General features: G+C 37.1%; 1 protein-coding gene across 7 annotated transcripts in view; it reads right to left on the reverse strand.

Annotated features, from left to right (window-relative positions):
* Positions 1-18,159, reverse strand: part of SLC9A9 (solute carrier family 9 member A9) — a 685,137-nt gene that overhangs the window by 663,615 nt on the left and 3,363 nt on the right. For 4 of the 7 annotated variants that reach the window (XM_084989945.1, XM_084989943.1, XM_084989946.1 and 1 more), the window contains exon 2: positions 16,059-16,270. Coding sequence is in view for 4 of the 7 variants with exons in the window: in XM_084989943.1 (XP_084846069.1) it covers positions 16,059-16,143 (85 nt within the window). In the remaining 3 variants the exon portion in view is untranslated. Of the gene's footprint in view, positions 1-16,025; positions 16,271-18,159 lie in introns of all 7 variants that reach the window. The other 3 variants (XM_084989947.1, XM_084989941.1, XM_084989942.1) reach the window with 1 other exon arrangement.

Here is an 18,159-nt window from a genome sequence, read left to right on the forward strand (position 1 = left end):
ATTAACAGTTCTTTCCTTTTTCTTTCCATACTTTGAAGATTTTTTTTACATTGTTTCTAATGATAAGTTCATTTTAATTCTTATTCCATTAATTCTAAAGCATGTAAACTGCTAACCACCCCCCCTTTTTTTGTCTTGGTTCATTAAAAACTTTTCTCTTTATCATTGATTTTTAACAATTTGTTTTTATGTCTCTTGGTATGATTTTATTGTGTTTGTTCCACTTTGGGTTCCTTGAGTTTCATGGGGTTGGGAGTTTATAGTTGTCTTTTTTCTTTTTCTTTTTTCTTTTATTTTTTTGCTTTTTAGGGCCGCATCCAGGACATTTGGAAGTTCCCAGGCTAGGGGTCCAATCAGAGCTGCAGCTGCCAGCCTACACCACAGCCACAGCAACACCAGATCCAAGCCACGTCTGCAACGTACACCACAGCTCACAGCAATGCTGGATCCTTAACCCACTGAGTGGGGCCAGGGATCAAACCCGCCTCCTCATAGATGCAAGCTGGGTTTTTTAACTGCTGAGCTGCAACAGGAACTCTTATAATTTTCTTAAAATTGAAAAGTATTTGACCATTATCTTACCAAAAAAAATTTCTACTCTCCTTCTTTAGAACATTATATATATTTAAGTTGGATCACTTGATATTGTCCTATGGCTCACAGAGTGAATGTGTTCATTTATTTTCAGCCCTTTTGCTCTTTGTACTTTGGTTTGAACAATTCCTGTGCTATGCCTTTAAGTTTATTGATTCTTTATTTTACAGTGTGCAATCTTCCATTAAGTATATTTGTTTTCTGTTTTTTCACTTTGGATATATTCTTCAGTTCTAAATGCTCATTTTAGTTCTTTTATCTTTCATTCCTCTCATTTTCACGTTTTCTTCTAAATCCTTAAAATATTTCTAATTACTATTTTATTTTTATTTATTTATTTTTTGTCTTTTTGCCATTTCTTGGGCCACTCCCGCGGCATATGGAGGTTCCCAGGCTAGGAGTCGAATTGGAGCTGCAGCTGCCAGCCTACGCCAGAGCCACAGCAATGCGGGGTCCGAGCCGCATCTGCAACCTACACCACAGCTCACGGCAACGCCGGATCCTTAACCCACTAAGCAAGGGCAGGGACCGAACCCGCATGGTTCCTAGTCGGATTCGTTAACCACTGTGCCATGATGGGAACTCCTAATTACTATTTTAAATTATGTGTCTACTAATATAATCATCTATTTTATTTACGTGTTTGTTTCTATGAACTAATTGCATTCCTAGTTATCAGTCACTTTTTCCTGCATGTATAGTAATTTTTGATTCAATTCTGAATATGATGATTTTCATGTTGTTGAGTCTGGATTTTTAGTTTTCCTCTAAAGAATGTTGACTTTTTGTGACACAACAATTTCATCCATTTAAGGTTTTTTTCTGTTCACGAGATGCTAGAACAGTCTTAATATGGACAAAATTTAGCCTTATGGTATCACCCTTTTGTGGTCTCTACTGAATGTCTTGATGTTTCATTAATGTTTCTCCACTCTGGTTGGTCTGAATGCAGATATATCCCAGATCTGTCCATGCTCTCCCTTCCTTCTTTTCATTCTGCAAAGTGCCTCCAGTTAGAAAAGTGGAAGGATTGTAGGACTCGCTTAAGTGGTTTCTCTTCTTTTTAGGATCATAGGCTTGTGCTTCCTGTTTTCCAAAGTCTGAAAACACTAATATCCTATATTTGGTCCAGTTTTTTAGTTATTTATGGTATACTAGTCTAGTACTTGTTATTTATTTCTATTGTTTTTTATTGTAAAATAAAAGTTATAGAAAAACACACAAAAGAAAATGTTGCTTAGTGAATTACTATAATATTAAATATACGCTATGGTCTGAATTTTTGGTTCCCTTCCCCCTAAAACTCATATGTTGAAATCCTAACCCCCAAAGGTAATGGTATTAGGAGGTGGGAGCTTTGGAAGGTGCTTAAGTCCTGAGGATAGAAGCCTCACAAATGGGATTAGTGCTTTATAAAAGAGGTAACAGAGTGTGACCTAGCCCTTTCTGCCTACTGAGAATACAAGAATCTGTGACGTGGAAGAAGGCCCTCACCCCAACAATGCCAGTGGTGTCATCATGGACTTCCATGTTCCAATACAGTGAGGAATAAGTGTCTGACATTTATAAGCTACCCAGTTGTGATATTTTGTTACAGCAGCCCAAACATTTTAAAACAATACTTTTGGAACCACCTTCCTGGCCAAGAAACAGAACTTTTGGCTAGCTATCCTAGAAGCCTCTCTGGGCTTTAGTACTGTGACTTTTATAATACTCATTTCCTTCCAATTTTTATGGTTTTCAGTCACTCAAGTGGTCACCCATAGACTTTGTAGTTTAGTCTTACCCATTTTTGTTAACTTGAATTGTCATATGTCTCTTTTTATAAACAGGTGTTCCCTTCATCCCCTTTTTTTCTTTACTATTTATTGCAGAACTGAGCTGTTTGTCTTGCCCAATTTCTTAAACAGTCTGAATTTTGCTAACTATGTATTCATGGTGTAATTAAACATGTTCTTTTTCTGTTTCTTGTAAACTCTTCAGGAAACAGAAACTTGATAAAACTACCTTTTCATTCCTTTGATAAGTCTATAATTTCCAGCTGAAGGCACTTATAACTTGTTTTCATTCAGTTTCAATGTTTGCAGCCATTTGTGCTCAATGCCTAGCTTCATTAATTCACTGGTGTTTGCAAAATAGTGATATCCTAAAGTTTTTATTAGCTGGAATAACTTTATAAGAACATGCAAGCCATTTACTATTTTCACCAAGTGGTATGATTCATTTAGGAAAGTCATTATGAATGCATGTTTTTTTTCTTTTATAAGACAACGATTTGTGATATATTAGTTTCCTATGGCGGCTGTAACAAATTACCAGAAACTTGATGCTTTAAAACAATATTTATTTATTCTGCTGGAGGCCAGAAGTCTGAAATGAATCTTATGGTGCCAAAATCAAGGTTTCAGGAGTTCCCTGTTGTGGCTCAGTGGATGAACGATGAACCTATTATCTATGAGGATGCAAGTTTGATTCCTGGCCTTGCTCAGTGGGTTAAGGATCTGGTGTTACCATGAACTGCAGCGTAGGTCACAGACACAGCTTGGAACCAGCCTTGCTGTGGCTGTGGTGCAGGCCAGCAGCTGCAGCTCTGATTTGACCCCTAGCCCTGGAACTTTCACATGCCATGAGTGCAGCCCTAAAAAGCAAAAAAAAAAAAAAAAAAAAAAGCAGAAACAAAAACATTTTAAAAAAATATGAAATCAAGGTTTCTGCAGGGCTACACTCACTTCAAAGTCTCCAGAGACAAAAACGCAATCCTTCTTTCATGGCGCTCCCTCCGTCTTCTCTCTTTGACAATGTTATTTTCAGTCTGCAAATTTCCTGCTGTCTCCCTCACACGAATACTTGTGTTTAAGACCCATCTGGATAATTGAAGATAAACTCCCCATCTCACTATCCTAACTTAATCATATCTGCTAAGACCCTTTTTCTACATATAGTAAAAATCTTAAGAACTGTATGTCTTTGGAGGCCTACCATGGTAACCGATAAAATCTTTTTAAAAATATTATTTAACATTATTATAAACTCACAAGTTTAAACATATTTGATTGGTTTCAATATATTGTATTTTTTATACAAGCTATGGCCAATTAGAGCCCCAATTTGACTTGTGAATCCTTGTGACATGACTTTTATATTTGACTATTTCTCTGTTATATAGTATTTCAAGATATTGTAATATATTTTCTGCTGTGGACCTGGAATCAGTCATATCTTGAAGAAGCCATTGTTCCCTTTACAAGAAAATTATATGTCAAAAGAATAGTCTGAAGGATAAGGTTGCTATTTGCTACTGGTTGGTGATTTGTTTCCTAGGATTTTTGTAATTCAGGAACACAGGATTTTTACTCAGTCTTTTTTTATTTTATATCTTTCTTTCCACAATGAGAATCCTCATTCTCAAAGTCACAAGTAATGATAAATTTATAATATATCATAATTGCTCATTTGCTTTATCTAACTTATACTTTACTCCATTTAAGTATCTTAAACATCTTACTCCATTCCTCTGGCATAAAGCATTGCTATTAAAAAGTATGATGAAAATATACTTTTGATGCCCTTATAAAATATGCACTCTTTTCCCTAGATTCCCAAAGTTTTTTTTGTTTGTTTGTTTTCAAGTCTAGTAATTTTAGTAGAATATTTCTTGGTCTTATTTGTTCTGGGTTGATATTGTCAGGTTAACAGTATGCCCTTTTAATGTATATTTCACAATAATATTTTTCAGCAAATTTTTAACATTTATTCTATTCCCTAGATTTTTTTTTTTTACGGACTCCTGAATGTTGAATCTTTTTATACATTTAATATTTGTCATTTTCTCTCAAAACCTTTTTATTTATTCATTTTGTTTTAAAAACTCACTCCCTTTAATCTACCATTTCTTGTAAGGAATTTTTTGTTGTGTTTGGTTTGTGTGTGTGTGTGTGTGATGGGATGGGATGTGTTTTTTCTTCTAGTTTATTCTTCGGCTCAGGAATATTTTTATTTCTTTTTTGAGCTATGTCAGCTAATTTATTTATTTTAATTTTTTTATATAATGATTTTTATTTTTTTCCATTATAGCTGGTTTACAGTGTTCTGTCAATTTTCTACTGTACAGTATGGTGACCCAGTTACACATACATGTATACATTCTGTTTTCCTCACATTATCATGCTCCATCATCAGTAACTAGACATAGTTTCCAGTGCTATACAGCAGGATCTCATTGCTTATTATATCAGCTAATTTCTAAGTTTCTCTAATTCTCATTTTTGTTATCATCTCTCTTATCTTTTTACTAAACAACATTAAGTATCCTAGATCTTTTTTTTGGTCTTTTTGCCTTTTCTAGGGCTGCTCCAATGGCATATGGAGGTTTCTAGGCTAGGGGTCTAATCGGAATTGTTGCTGCTGGCCTATGCCAGAGCCACAGCAATCCGGGATCCAAGCCGCATCTGTGACCTACACCATAGCTCATGGCAACACTGGATCCTTAACCCACTCAGCAAGGCCAGGGATCAAATCCGCAACCTCATGATTCCTAGTCGGATTCGTTAACCACTGCACCAAGATGGAACTTCCTAGATCATTTTGAAATGTATGTTTCAATCTGCATACATGTTGAGCATGTCTCTCTAGTGTGTTTCCATTGCTTGCAGGGTTAATTCTGTTTTTTGTTGTCATCCTTTGTTACAGTGACTTGTATGGCATTTGACTTCAATGGTTTTCCAATGCTCACTTATACATGGATTTGATTTGCATGACTTCTTAGAAGATTTGGTTCAGAAAGCTTTTCTAATTTCTTATGGGCTCCTTTTTCTGTTTTATAGGGATCAGACAACTCTAAGACCTACCTTTGATTACTGAAATATGCTAAACCTCTTCTAAGTTTAGCTGCTCTTCTCAAATTGAATTGCCATGCTTTCCGGTGAACAACTTTTAGTTTATGTGGGATTTTTCTGTTCTCAGGTCCATCTGTTGCCCCACTGCTTCACACTGATTTCCCCAGCATAGACACTAAGACACAGGTCTTGTGACTACTGATGGCTTGTTCCACCTGCTTATATTCTGGGGCTTGTGAGGAGAACCCTTTGTTTGCAAATTTTGTTTGTTTTTGACTTTGTCGTTGTGTTGCAATGTCTTTTTATGTGGGAATTCAAAGATCTCAAATATATGCTACCATCTCTACCACCATCTTCTCAGAATCTCATGGTTATTTGAGATGACTTAATATTAAAAAAAGTTAATTGGATATTAAAGTACCAAGAGGCATAAAAAGAACTCATGAATATCAAAGAGCTAGAAACTGCAGGAAGCAACTACCATATCTAGATCTGGGGGACCAAAAAAGAGTGTACTGCTTGGCTGCTACAGCATTTCTGAGTTTAGATGAGGGGCTCAGAGGGTTGGGAACCAGCCCTAAGAGAAGCTAGAGCACCATTGGTACAGGTTTCCGTGAGAGGGCACAATCAGCATGGTATTTGAAAAACTGAAACTATAGTCAGCTGCTGCTGTTTTAAGGAAATACTACTGACATAGTGAAGCTTTATTGGGGTGATGGCAATAGGAACAAGAAATAAATGGTAAGAAGAGTTTCTTTCCTCTTCCTTCTGTCTTATGATCACCTTTTATTTCCTGCTATTGCTAGAGCTTAAGAGTGCAAGCTGACAAATCAGAAATGCAATGTCCAGGGTTCTAGTTCCAGCATCACAAAGGCAAATATAGAGGGGTAAATTTGAAGCTAAGAGATAATACCTTAAAAACTGGCTTACAATTGCTATATTCCTTGTAAACTGTGTCTTTTATTATCACATATGCTTTATTTTGTTTAATACTTTTAACTTTAATTTTATCTAATGTCAATGTTGCCTCTCCTCCATTTTTTTTTTGTATGCAGTTGCTTATCTCTTTTCCCCATTTTTTAATTTTCAATATCTCTTCACTGTTCTGTTTAAATGTGTGTGCATTTTTTTTTTCTTTTTACTGATTACTTTTATTTTAAAAAAGTTTTTGTAGGAGTACTCCTATGGCTCAGTGGGGAAAAGATCTGGTCCCTGTCCCCACCCCCAAACTCCTAGGATTTACTGATATATTTCAATTGCCTTTAGTTAAGAGTCTACTAACAGGGTTTCCTTGAGTATGCCAATTGTACTTCAGAACTGACAGTATTCATAATATGCATACTCAGCCACTCCGCATTTCTGTTTAGTTTTCTCACTAGGTAACAGATGTGTTAGAGCTCATCACTCATTTAGTTCATCTTCCCATGTATTGAGGTCTGTATTTTCTTTCGTTTGTGGTTTGATTAGTCCTTTAATATTTCTTCAGTTGTGCTGAGTCATATATTCTATATCAATATTCATATATTTCCAAAGAATTTTTCTTTGAAATTGGTGATTAAATGATATCTTGGTTATATTAGAGTTATTGGATCATAGTCCTATTTCTCAATATAAATGATACTAAATTTTCTTCTAGATTCTAATATTTTAAGTACAAGGTGGTCTGATTCTTTTTCTTGCATGATTTATTCTTTTTCCAAGGAAGATAATTAGGTTTTTCTTTATCCTTAGAACTCAGAAATTTAACTAGATTATGTTTATAACAAAATAGTATTAAATATCAGAATATGTAAAAGTTGAAATCTCAACAAAGTGATAGGTCCTTAAAATATTAATGAATAGATTCTATGACCCCTTATAATTGTATGATATTGGCACACCTTTTGGGTTGACATTTTGTTTGGTAATTCATCACTGCTATTTCCTTTTTCATTAATTATCACTGAGGTCCTTTTCCCTCTGTTGACTTATAATGCAGTTCTTGGAATTGTCTTTCCTTGTACTGCTATAATAAAAGAAACCATGATAATTTTGATGTGCTGAGAAATTAGTTATGGTTGCTTTGCTATAGCTGGTGGGAACTCCCCTCTTTTCTGCAATTCTTAGTAAATAACAAATCTTATTTAAAAATTTTAGTCTATGATCATATTTTCCACAATGCTTTCCTTCATCAATCCTGCCTGAGTAAGATCTTTTATCCTGCAGGTGAATGTTTTTCTCTTCAGGGAATTTTATTTTTCTTTCTATAAAATGTTTTTTTCTTATACAAAATGCTACCCCATCTTTTATTCTTCCTCTTTTTGGAACTCATTACTCTCTGCTGGGTTTTCTGTGTCTTTCAGTTCTCTTGTCTTTTATGCTTTCCACCCATTGCATTTTTGCTTTGTGCTGTCAATTTTCCTCCATTTGATATTTTATACTATTAATTCTGATGTATAACTTTTGTGCTGAGTTGTTGGTGGTAGTCCTTCTGTATTTTTTTGTATCACACCAATGGCAAAGGGGAGTTTCAGGGCCAAGAATCAGCTGTAGCTAAAACCTTCGCCTCAGCTCTGGCAACACCAGATCCTTAACCCACTATGCTGTGGCAGGAATTGAACTAGTGCCATCACAGAGACAATGCTATATCCTTAACTCACTGCACCACAGTGGGAACTCTGGTCTTTCTTTTTGGTTGTTGTGTCTTTGTATTGTTTTATTTCTTTTTAAAAAAATTAAACATTTTTTTTTTTTGTCTTTTGTCTTTTTAGGGCTGTACCTGTGACATATGGAGGTTCCCAGGCTAGGGTCCAATCGGAGCTGAAGCCACAGGGCTACGCCATAGCTCACAGCAATGCCAGATCCTTAATCCACTGAGCAAGGCCAAGGACCGAACCCTCATCCTCATGGGTGCTAGTCGGGTTTGTTAACTGCTAAGCCACAATGGGAACTACTCATTTCTTTTTTAATGTGCTGAGTTTTAAAATCATGATTCAGATCCTTGGCTTTGGACAGAGTGAGACAGGGTTATTAGTTAATGTGCGCCTAAAATTTCCAGGCTAAAGACTCAGGGCTAAAATAAGTATATAAGACCAGTAGAAATGAAGAAGTAATTAATTGTTTTGTTAGCTTGCTGGGGCTGCCATAACAAAATACCATAGCTTGGGTGGCTTGAACAATAGAAATTTGTTTTCTCAAAGTTCTGGAGGCTGGATGTCCAAGATCAAGGTGTCAGCAGTATTCATTTCCTTTGAGGCCTCTCCTTGAGTTGCAGACAGCTGCGCTCTTATTGCCTCTTCACATGGTCTTTTCTCCATGTGTGCACACCACCTGGTTTCAGTTTATGCGTCTAGATTTTCTCTTCTATAAGAGGAACTTCTTAGGCCAAAAAATGGCTTCTTTTATATCAGAAAGCCATACTTGCTCCTCTTTCTCTGTGGACCCCCTATCCTATCTACTTATACTTTCAGTCCCACTCCAGGACACCAGTCATATTGGATTAGGACCCACCCTAATTGTCATTTTAACTCAATCACCTCTTTAAAAACCTTATTTCCAACTATGACTACACTCTGAGGTACTGGGGATTAGGATTTCAACATATGAATTTTGGGGGAACACCATTCAGCTCATAACAACTGTCATGGTAAAAGTAGATATTTGTGGTTTATTCTTATCAACTAATTCTTGTATCAACTAGGTTTCCAATAAGGGTTCCAAACAAACCTCCGAGTTAACAGTAAGATCCACAAGTGTCTAAGTTCCCTAAAACTGCACTCAATTGAGACACTGGCCACAAATGGGGTGCCAAAGCTATTTAAATTTCTGCTCAGCAGACTAAATATTCAAGGGTTCCCTCAACCCTCTCCATCGGTTTTGGTACATCACCAGAACAACTCACAGAACTCAGGAAAGCATTTACTTATATTCTGTCTTATTATGTAAGAAATAACTCAGAAACAGTCAAAGTGTTGACAAAATTCGGCCTCTGTCCACTGCTGCCAAATAGAAACATGAAGACAAGAGTTTAGGGTGGAGGTGCCAGGCAAAGAAGGGTCACAGCAGGCTAATTCCCTAAAGACTATCCTCCTTTTGGAAGAGATTAGGAGGTGGTTTTATAGTTTGGGGAGTGGAAAATAGGGCTACAGATAAGGATGAGGGTAGAGGCAAGCTTGCACTGTTTCTCAAAGCTGGTTAGTGGCCCCGGGACTGGTTCTGGTGATGCTCCTTCTTTTGGGAATGAAGAATGCTTCATTTTTTGAGGGTTTTAGTTCTGCAGAAAGGCTCAAAGATACTGTTATGTATACTTCTTGAGGAGGAACCAGAACCCTAACCCAAGGCTGCACTACCGTCTTGTCTCCTGGACTGCTCCTCCCTGGTCTCTGCATCCCCTCCCTTCCCAGATTAGCAACTGTTTGAACCTGCCCTTTGGAACTCAGGGAAGGTCAATGGAGACTGAAGCTTATTCCTTAAAAAGAAGAAATGGAGGACACAAAAGAAGCTTGTGTGCCCAGGAGGCCCACAGGGCCCTAGCCCAGTTACAGTAATGGTGTGAAGATTTCACACCTTCTACTCCTAGCATCTCAATGAGTTTGCCAACTGAAAAACTCTACAAATTCCATTGATTAGGGGTGTTTAAAGAGGTTTCATTACATGGCCATGATTGATTAAATTATTAATAATTCGTAATTAATTCAATCACTAGCCCCTCTCCCCTTCCTGGAGGTTGGAGGGTAGAGCTGAAAGTGTAAGCAGATAGGGTAGGAGTTCCCTGGAGAAAGAGAACCAGGTATGGTTTTTTTCATATAAGAAAGACCATTTTTGGCCTAAGCCATTTTGTGATCTAAATGTGGCTGCAATGCTTGCCTTTGAACATGTCTCAGTAATTAATGATCTTATTTATTTATTTATTCTTTGCTTTTTAATTGCCACACCCTCAGCACATGGAAATTCTAAGGCTAAGGGTCAAATCAGAGCCACAGCCAGGCTACACCACAGCCACAGCAACGGGGAACTTGAGCTACACCAGCGCTCATGGCAACTTCAGATCCTTAACCCACTGATGGAGGCCAAGGATCAAATCCGCATCCTCATCGATACTAGTTGGATTCTGCTGCGCCACAACAGGAACTCCAGTAATTACTTTTCTTAGCTAAGTGAGGGAATGCAGCAACAAAAGAAAACCAGTCAAGAAACAATAGTTCAGTGATAAAGTAGGGTCTTAGTTTCTCCTCAAGGGGTATGCATCTTTGACTTCTGCAGGAACAAAGGCTTCTGGCCAGGTGGAGGATGGTAACTACATGCTGAAACCTCAAGCTAATGAACCCTAAGAAATGATGTTGACCTTTTCCTTTTTTAAAAAATTTTTTATGGCTGCACCCACGTCATATGGAAGTTCCCAGGCCAGGGATCAGCTCTGCCAATGCCAGATCCTTTAACCCACTGCACCAGGCTGAGGACTGAACCCCCGCCTCCGCAGTGACCTGTCCCACTGCAGTCAGATTCATAACCCAACGAGCCAAAGCAGAAACTCCTGAGGTCAACCTTTTCTGATGCTCATGACTTCAACCAACTAAGCTTGAACTTGGTCAACCTTTGTCCCAATACTATTCTGACTTCTCTACTGCTTTAAGCCCCTTCATAAATGTACTCTTAGCTTAAAACTTCCCCTTTTGCTGTTGGGAGACAATGCTTCGGAAAAGAGCCCCTTGTTCTCCTTACTTGCTATAATAAATTCTTCTCCCATTCTTTGGCTTGGTTATATCTTTTGACTCACCAAGAAGTGAACCTGGTTTTCATGTAACAAAAGTTCTAAGCTTCTAATCATGGACTGGCCTTTCTGAAGCCTCATCCTGAAGCTATCTAAGAGCCTGCCTTAACACTAAGGAAATTCCAGAGGTTTTAGTTTTGTGCTAGGAACTGGGGCAAAGACCTAATTTTTTTCCCCTTCTTTTTTGGCTACCCAGGTGGTATATGGAGTTCCTGGGCCACAGATCAGATCTGAGCCACAGTGGGGACCTAAGCCATAGGTGTGGCAACACTGGATCCTTAGCCCACTCTGCTGGGTCAGGTTTCAAACCTGCACTCACGGCACTCCCAAGACACCACAGATTCCCCTTGTACCACAGTGGGAACTCCACAAATATTTCTCTGCTATGCCACATTTATGAAAAAAAGGTGACACACAGAATTATAAGATGCTTTTGGACCCTTGATGAATACAGACTGGGAAAAATGCCATTTAAATGTTATAATTATGTGTGCCTTTAAAACTGTTAAATTTACCTTTAGATTATTTCTTTGTTCTAGGAAAGCCACAAAATGTAAAAAAGCCATAGGGTAAATGTAAATCAACTCATCTACCTATTGTTCATGGGAAAACTTCAAGAATCTTGAATGTAAATATCTTAGAACAGCTAAGAGTTTTGTTTTATAAATTAAATACATCTAGGTAACAGGTATCTACAGTTTTTTTGGCTTCCTTGGGAAAAGTGTCTTTTTCTCTTTGGGTTTAGATTATCCTCTATATTATTTTTTTTTCTTTTTCCTTTGGACAGTGGTAGCAACTCTAGTGCTGTAAAGTAAAAAAAACTCTAAGATGAGAAAGCTGACTGGAAAAGTGACAGTAGAAATCAGCTACAAACTCAGACATCTTTAGAGACCAAGAAAGTGACACAAATGTGTGTGAAACTGTTCATTCTAAAACTATATTTAGTGGTGAATAGTTTAGTGGTAAAGCTGGAAAGTTTATGCATTCTCAAGTAATGTGGTTTCAAAAAAAAAGTCTTAAACACTCTGAAGTAAGTTTAATTTCCAGCCATGGTGGAATAACAGGGCCCAGATTTTATCCTCCTGCCATAATAAACAAAAAACTGGACAGAATATATGAAACAATGGTTTTCAGACTCTGGAAAACATCAGTACAGGACAGTGATCAATGACCCTGTTAAAAAGGAAATAAGGAAGGTAAGCTCCATTTTGCCCAAGTTTATTTCCGGAGTTACCAGGTTGTAATATATGGAAGGGTACCCAAACAGAAATCAGTAGTCACACTAGATTAAGGAAATGGAGTTTGGTATTTAAGGATGCCAAATTTTCCAGAATTTCCAAAATAATAATAATGTTGAAGAGATATAATAATGTATATAAAGCACTGCAGAGATCTATAAAAAGCTGATCTAGAGTCTTGCTGAGCATTAGGTTGTCCGTTGAGCCTAACTTTTAAAAATGTCTGTGGAATTCAAAAAAATTTTTCAAATTTTTTTTGGCATTTCCTCTGAAATTCCCTTTGTAATTACTTCTGGTTTTAAGAGAGAAAACAATGTAAAAAAATGTAATTCATTAGTAGTAACGTTGGTAGAAACAAACATTCCAAAAAAATGAATAACATACATGTTATGATTTAAGGATTTTCAATAAATACATTTTTTTGGCCACACCCATGGCATGCAAAAGTTCCTGGGCTAGGGACTCAAACCTGCGCTGTAGGAGAAAATGTCCATATAAAAAGGTAGAAAGGAGAGACCCCAACCATGATGACTAAGCAAAGTCCAGTCAACTGCCCCTAACTACCCCTCCCCCACATCTGCTTCTATAAAGCTGCTTCTGCAACTACAACCCTGCCTGTTCTCACTCTGGTCCGACCAGCCAAGCACAGACCCAAAAGAGCTAGCCCATTAAAGCCTTGTGAAACCCTTCTTAGGGTTTCCCCTCAGACTCAAGAGAGCCATCTCCTCTGAGTCTGCAGGTGTAATAAACCTGTGTTCTCCAACTCTCCAAGTGCTCACTTGGTTTCTTGCCAGGTAAAAGAGCTGCTGGAACTGATAACACTACAGCCACAGGGTTTTTGCTAGAGTTGACACACTGAAGCTGTGGGCTGCTGGGCAGCTGCCGTAAAGCACCATAGCAGTGACAATGCCAGATTCTTAAACCACTGAGCCACCAGGACTTGATTTATAGGAAAGTTTTCACTATTTACTATTGGTCAATTGCTTTGGTATTTAAATTAACACTGAACTAGTTTTTCTCTCTTGATGTTTTTAAATTGTCTTTCATTATCTATAGTTCAACCCTAAGTACTAGTGTCTTAAAGACTTGGGAATCAAAACCTAATACAAAAAAAGAATTAAAATCTGCCCTTATATAGAGTTAAAGCTTCTTTTTAAATAAATTCTAGAATTTCAATTACTGTATTTACTATTGAGTGCAAACTGATAGCTGCAATTACATGCTATTTTACGCTGGAATGATATAACATTTACAAAAATTTTAATTGTTTTGACATTTCAGTTTATTCTAAGCTGCTGTTTTTAGTTTGTCAACAAGTTAGAATGTTTTTGTTATCATTGATTAGGTCACTATACAATATATTTTACTTACCTATAATTATTTAAGTTCTGTTTTCGAAGAAGCAGGCAAAACTTCAAGGAAGCTTAGTTATAATAAAGGAATATGTAACATTTCTAATTCCTTCGATGTGATTTAAAATTTTAATTCCTGACTTTGAAGCAGGACTCTTTGGGGACCTCCTGGGTACAAAAGCCTTACCATGTCCTCTGTTTCTTGTCTGTAGAAAAAAGCTTTATCTCCTAGTCCTCCCAGAGCTCCAAAGAGGAGAAATAGTTACTAATTAGGGAAGTGAGGGAATAAAGAAACAAAGGAAAAGGAGTTAAGCAAGAAAAGCAGTGATAGCTTAAACAATAGTTCAGTGATAAAACAGTCCCTATTTCCTCCTCAATGGATACACATAATAATTTGATGCACATCTTCAAGCTGTTCTTCAGAGACTAAGACCCCCCCTTAGCAGGAGGAAGATGGTGCCTACATGTTGACCACAAGCCCAGAGACCCCAGACTGGTTGGAACCAGAGGCTGATGGTTAAGATCTCTGAAAGATCACTGTTAGCTCACCACCAACCAATCAGGAAAGTACATGAGCTGCGACTCTGGGACTCTCATTCCAAATGCTGCCTTTAAAAAATTCTTCCCTGAAAGCCATCAGAGAGTTGGGTCTTTTAAGCATTTGCTTGGGGCCCTGCAAATAAATGATGTACTTTCCTTCACCTCAAGCCTGGTATCAGGCTTTGCTGTGAGGCAGGCAAGTGGGCCCAAATTTGGTTCAGTAACAACCTCTCAAAAAATAAGCAGAACTTTACTATTTCCTGGGGGGGGAAGGTGGATGGAGGAAAACCCTATATACCAATTACTTTCTACAGAAAGTATGAGGCAGCACGAGAAGGACAGAAAAGTAGAGGAGAATCTCTCAAATTGGATACACCAGTGACTCAGTTATATTTCTATTGTGAACTCAGTTGTATTGGCCATACAATAGACTATACTGAATGATAAGACCTCTCTACAGTTAGTTCCTGTGATATTGTGATTTATAATAAAAAATATATATTTGGCCTTTGGTTCCTGGTCCACAGTTTCAAATCCCTGGAATTTCCTGAGCAGAAAGCAAGTACCTTTGCTATAACATTTGGTCTTTTGTCTTCAGTTCATGAAATCACTTCAGAGCAAACAAACTGAAATGAGGGTCTTGCTATTTATAATAAGCCCCCTTCCACTACAATGGGGTTTGTGTTAATGAGTTGACTTTTGGAAAGCACCTAAGGATACTGCTGGTTACCAGGGGAACCAATGGAATAGAGGAATAGAGGGCTTGAACTTTCAGTCCCACCCCTTGACCAGAGGGAAGAAGAAAGGGGCTGGCTGATGAATCAGTCACTCATGTCCAATGACTTAATAAACTGTGCCTAAGTAATGAAGCCTCCATAAAACCCCAAAAGGATGGGATTAAGAGCACTCCTGGGTTGGTGAACATGTAAAGAGTCAGGGAGAGGCATACTCAGGGCACAAAGGAAGTTCCAAGTTCTTTTCCTATACTTTGTCCTATTTATCTCTTCTATTTGGCTATTCCTGAGTAATATTCTTTTATAATAAATGAACAATTACTAGAGAAAATGTTTCCCTGAGTTTTCTGAGCCACTCTAACAAATTAATTAAAATCAAGGTGGGCATAAGGTGAAACGCATAGGTGAAAACCTGGATTTATAACTGGCTTCTGAAGTGGGAGGGTGGGACTTGTAGGATGATCCCTTAATACGCAACCCAAGAAGGGGTAAAGAGAACCTCTGATTTGTAGCTGATCATCAGAAGAATAGGTAACAACCTGGGCTCACCATTTTCTTCTAAAGTAAATGGCAGTCTTGTGACACGGAGCCTTTAACCTGTGGAATCTGATGCTATCCCCAGGTAGATAGTGTCAGAATTGAGTCAACTTGTAAGATATCCAGCTGGTGTCAGAAAATTGCTTGTTGATGTAGGGAATGCCCTCCCAAACACATACACTCGCCACACAGGAACTGGTGACCAGAATCTTTAGGTCTCCAAAATGGGAATTCTTAATTATTTATCTACAGGGTTTATAAACCCTTTTATAAGAACAAAGCCAAAAAAAAAAAAAAAATCAACTGATCTCAACCACATAATTTGGAATGCTAAATATACACTATGTTTGATATCCAAGTGCAAAACATAAATGACTGTTGTCAGCCCCATGGCTGATCTTTATAACTGGAACAGCCATTAGGCTGCGCTACGGCACATCTTTTACCTATACATGTGGTTTCCATGAAGCGATCCTTACTTAGAAAAGAAGTCAAAGCTTTAGCTATCCAGAGTGTGCTGCTGTCCTGAAAGTGGCAGTTGTGGTTCTTCAAGCATTCTAGCATGTTTGCTTAGAAAGGTCAATGGGTTACAGCTGCCATCATCCAGCCGTGGTGACAGGAACATCATCTGCATAAACCAGTAGACTTGGAGAGGTAGGAGACATAGAATCCGAAGCTTAGGAGGAAAACACTGTCAAGGGAAAGAGAAGCAAAATTATCCAAGTGCACAAAATCTGCTCTCCTAAGAAGAATGTTATCAATGCAAAGACAATATCTATAGCTATAGGAATATCCTCTTTGCTTATAATCCTTTAACATTTACTTATATCCCAATATTTACCACAAACATGTAATAAAGTTAATATGTATATATTTGTCTCCTCCATTGGACTCTGAGAACCCAACCCTCAGAATCTTGTACTTGCGTGGAACTGAATAAGGGGTACTTTCATTACGTACGCCATCTTATAGAATAGATACTAATAATTTACATAGGTTTTGGATTTTTTCAAAATAACTTAACAACTGAGTAAGTAATCTCTTATTGAAATGGTGTTAGTTTTTATGTCTTTTCATATCTTATTTATTCTACTGAAACAAACTGGGAAAAAAGTATCAAAACTATACTAAGAGAAAAGTGTGCCTCTCTGGATTAGCCAAGGTAGAAAACATGTAACGTTGTATGTTAATCTGAATTAATATAAATCAAGGATTGCAAATTGCAGTTGCATTTGAGATAATGTGAACTATTCTGACCATGTCAGAAAACTATTTGATACAATTATTTAAAGCAAAATCTTGGTTTTGACGTTTTTGAGTTTAAGAAGTCTATTTTTATATCCAATGAAGCCAAGTGTTTGATATTAAACCTGTCCTAAAAATACTTGTGATTGTTATTGATTTAAAATACAATGTGTTTAATATTCTATTTTAACAGCTTTTAACTACAAAACCTGTCCTTAAAGTACATCTAATAACATAAGTCAGATAATTAACATTTCTTGATAGAAGAGTTAGTTAACATTGTCAAGTGTTTGAATTTTAGGCGTTGGACTAGGAAACAGGGAAAAGACACCATCTTTTTTTTTGGGAATGACTGCATAGGTTTTTAACTACTGAAAGTAATATGTACTACTATTTATATTTTGATAGCTTTCAACAGCTAAATTAAGCTCAGAAACACAAATATGGCACTGAAAAAATGGTCATAGAAAATTTTACTTGTATCTTATCATTTTTTTCTTTCAATATCCCCCATTTCATTAAGAGGTAACTCTTAAAATCTATGCAGTGAGAGCTGATGCTTATCCTTCTCTCACATCTAAACCTTGAATAAATTTTGTTAGAATAGATCTGTCTTCAGAATATATCCAAAAAGTTCTCACCAGCTTCTTGCTATCAGCTGTCACTTCTAGTTTGGATTATTACAATAATATTTAATCTTAAAATGTTCATGGGTTCAATTGTTCACCCATTGACTCATCAAACAACTGCTAATAAACAAACACTTAAATCACAGTTAAGTACAAAAAGAATTGCTCTTTTGGCCTTTACAAAAGGAATACCTCTTATCCACCCATTAAATTTACTGTGATGCATTATTCCAGGGCATAACTGCCAGAGTAGTAACCAATCAATCACAAGAAAATTAATGACTCAGTAAGGAATCATTTTCCAAGCTGAGATTTCAATGCTTTGCTTCTAAACCAAACTAAACTGGAGAACCTAAGAATGATACGTCACTAAGAATATTGTAATAGGTCATTGTCAGTAATGATTTTTGGCATACAACATTGAAGGAATAAAAAGAACTGAATGACATTACTGTGTGACATTTTTTTTTTTACTCCTCTCATCTTAAATGAACAAGATGTGGCCTTTATATCTCTAAAATTGAAAAAGAATTTATGTTGAACTCTGTTAGATTCTAGCAATAAATAATATTCATTCACAACTTTACCTAAATGATAAAAACCCCAATCTCTTACAAAATGTATTCAGGAGTCCCCATTGTGGCTCTGTGGTAACAAACCTGACTAGTATCCATGAGGATGCAGGTTTGATTTCTGGCCCTGCTCA

Source organism: Sus scrofa, chromosome 13, assembly GCF_054392235.1.
Source record: "Sus scrofa isolate SSC_HxYL_T2T_F1_AM1 chromosome 13, Sscrofa_HxYL_maternal_Yorkshire_Landrace_v2.0, whole genome shotgun sequence".
NCBI classification, from domain to species: Eukaryota; Metazoa; Chordata; class Mammalia; order Artiodactyla; family Suidae; genus Sus; species Sus scrofa.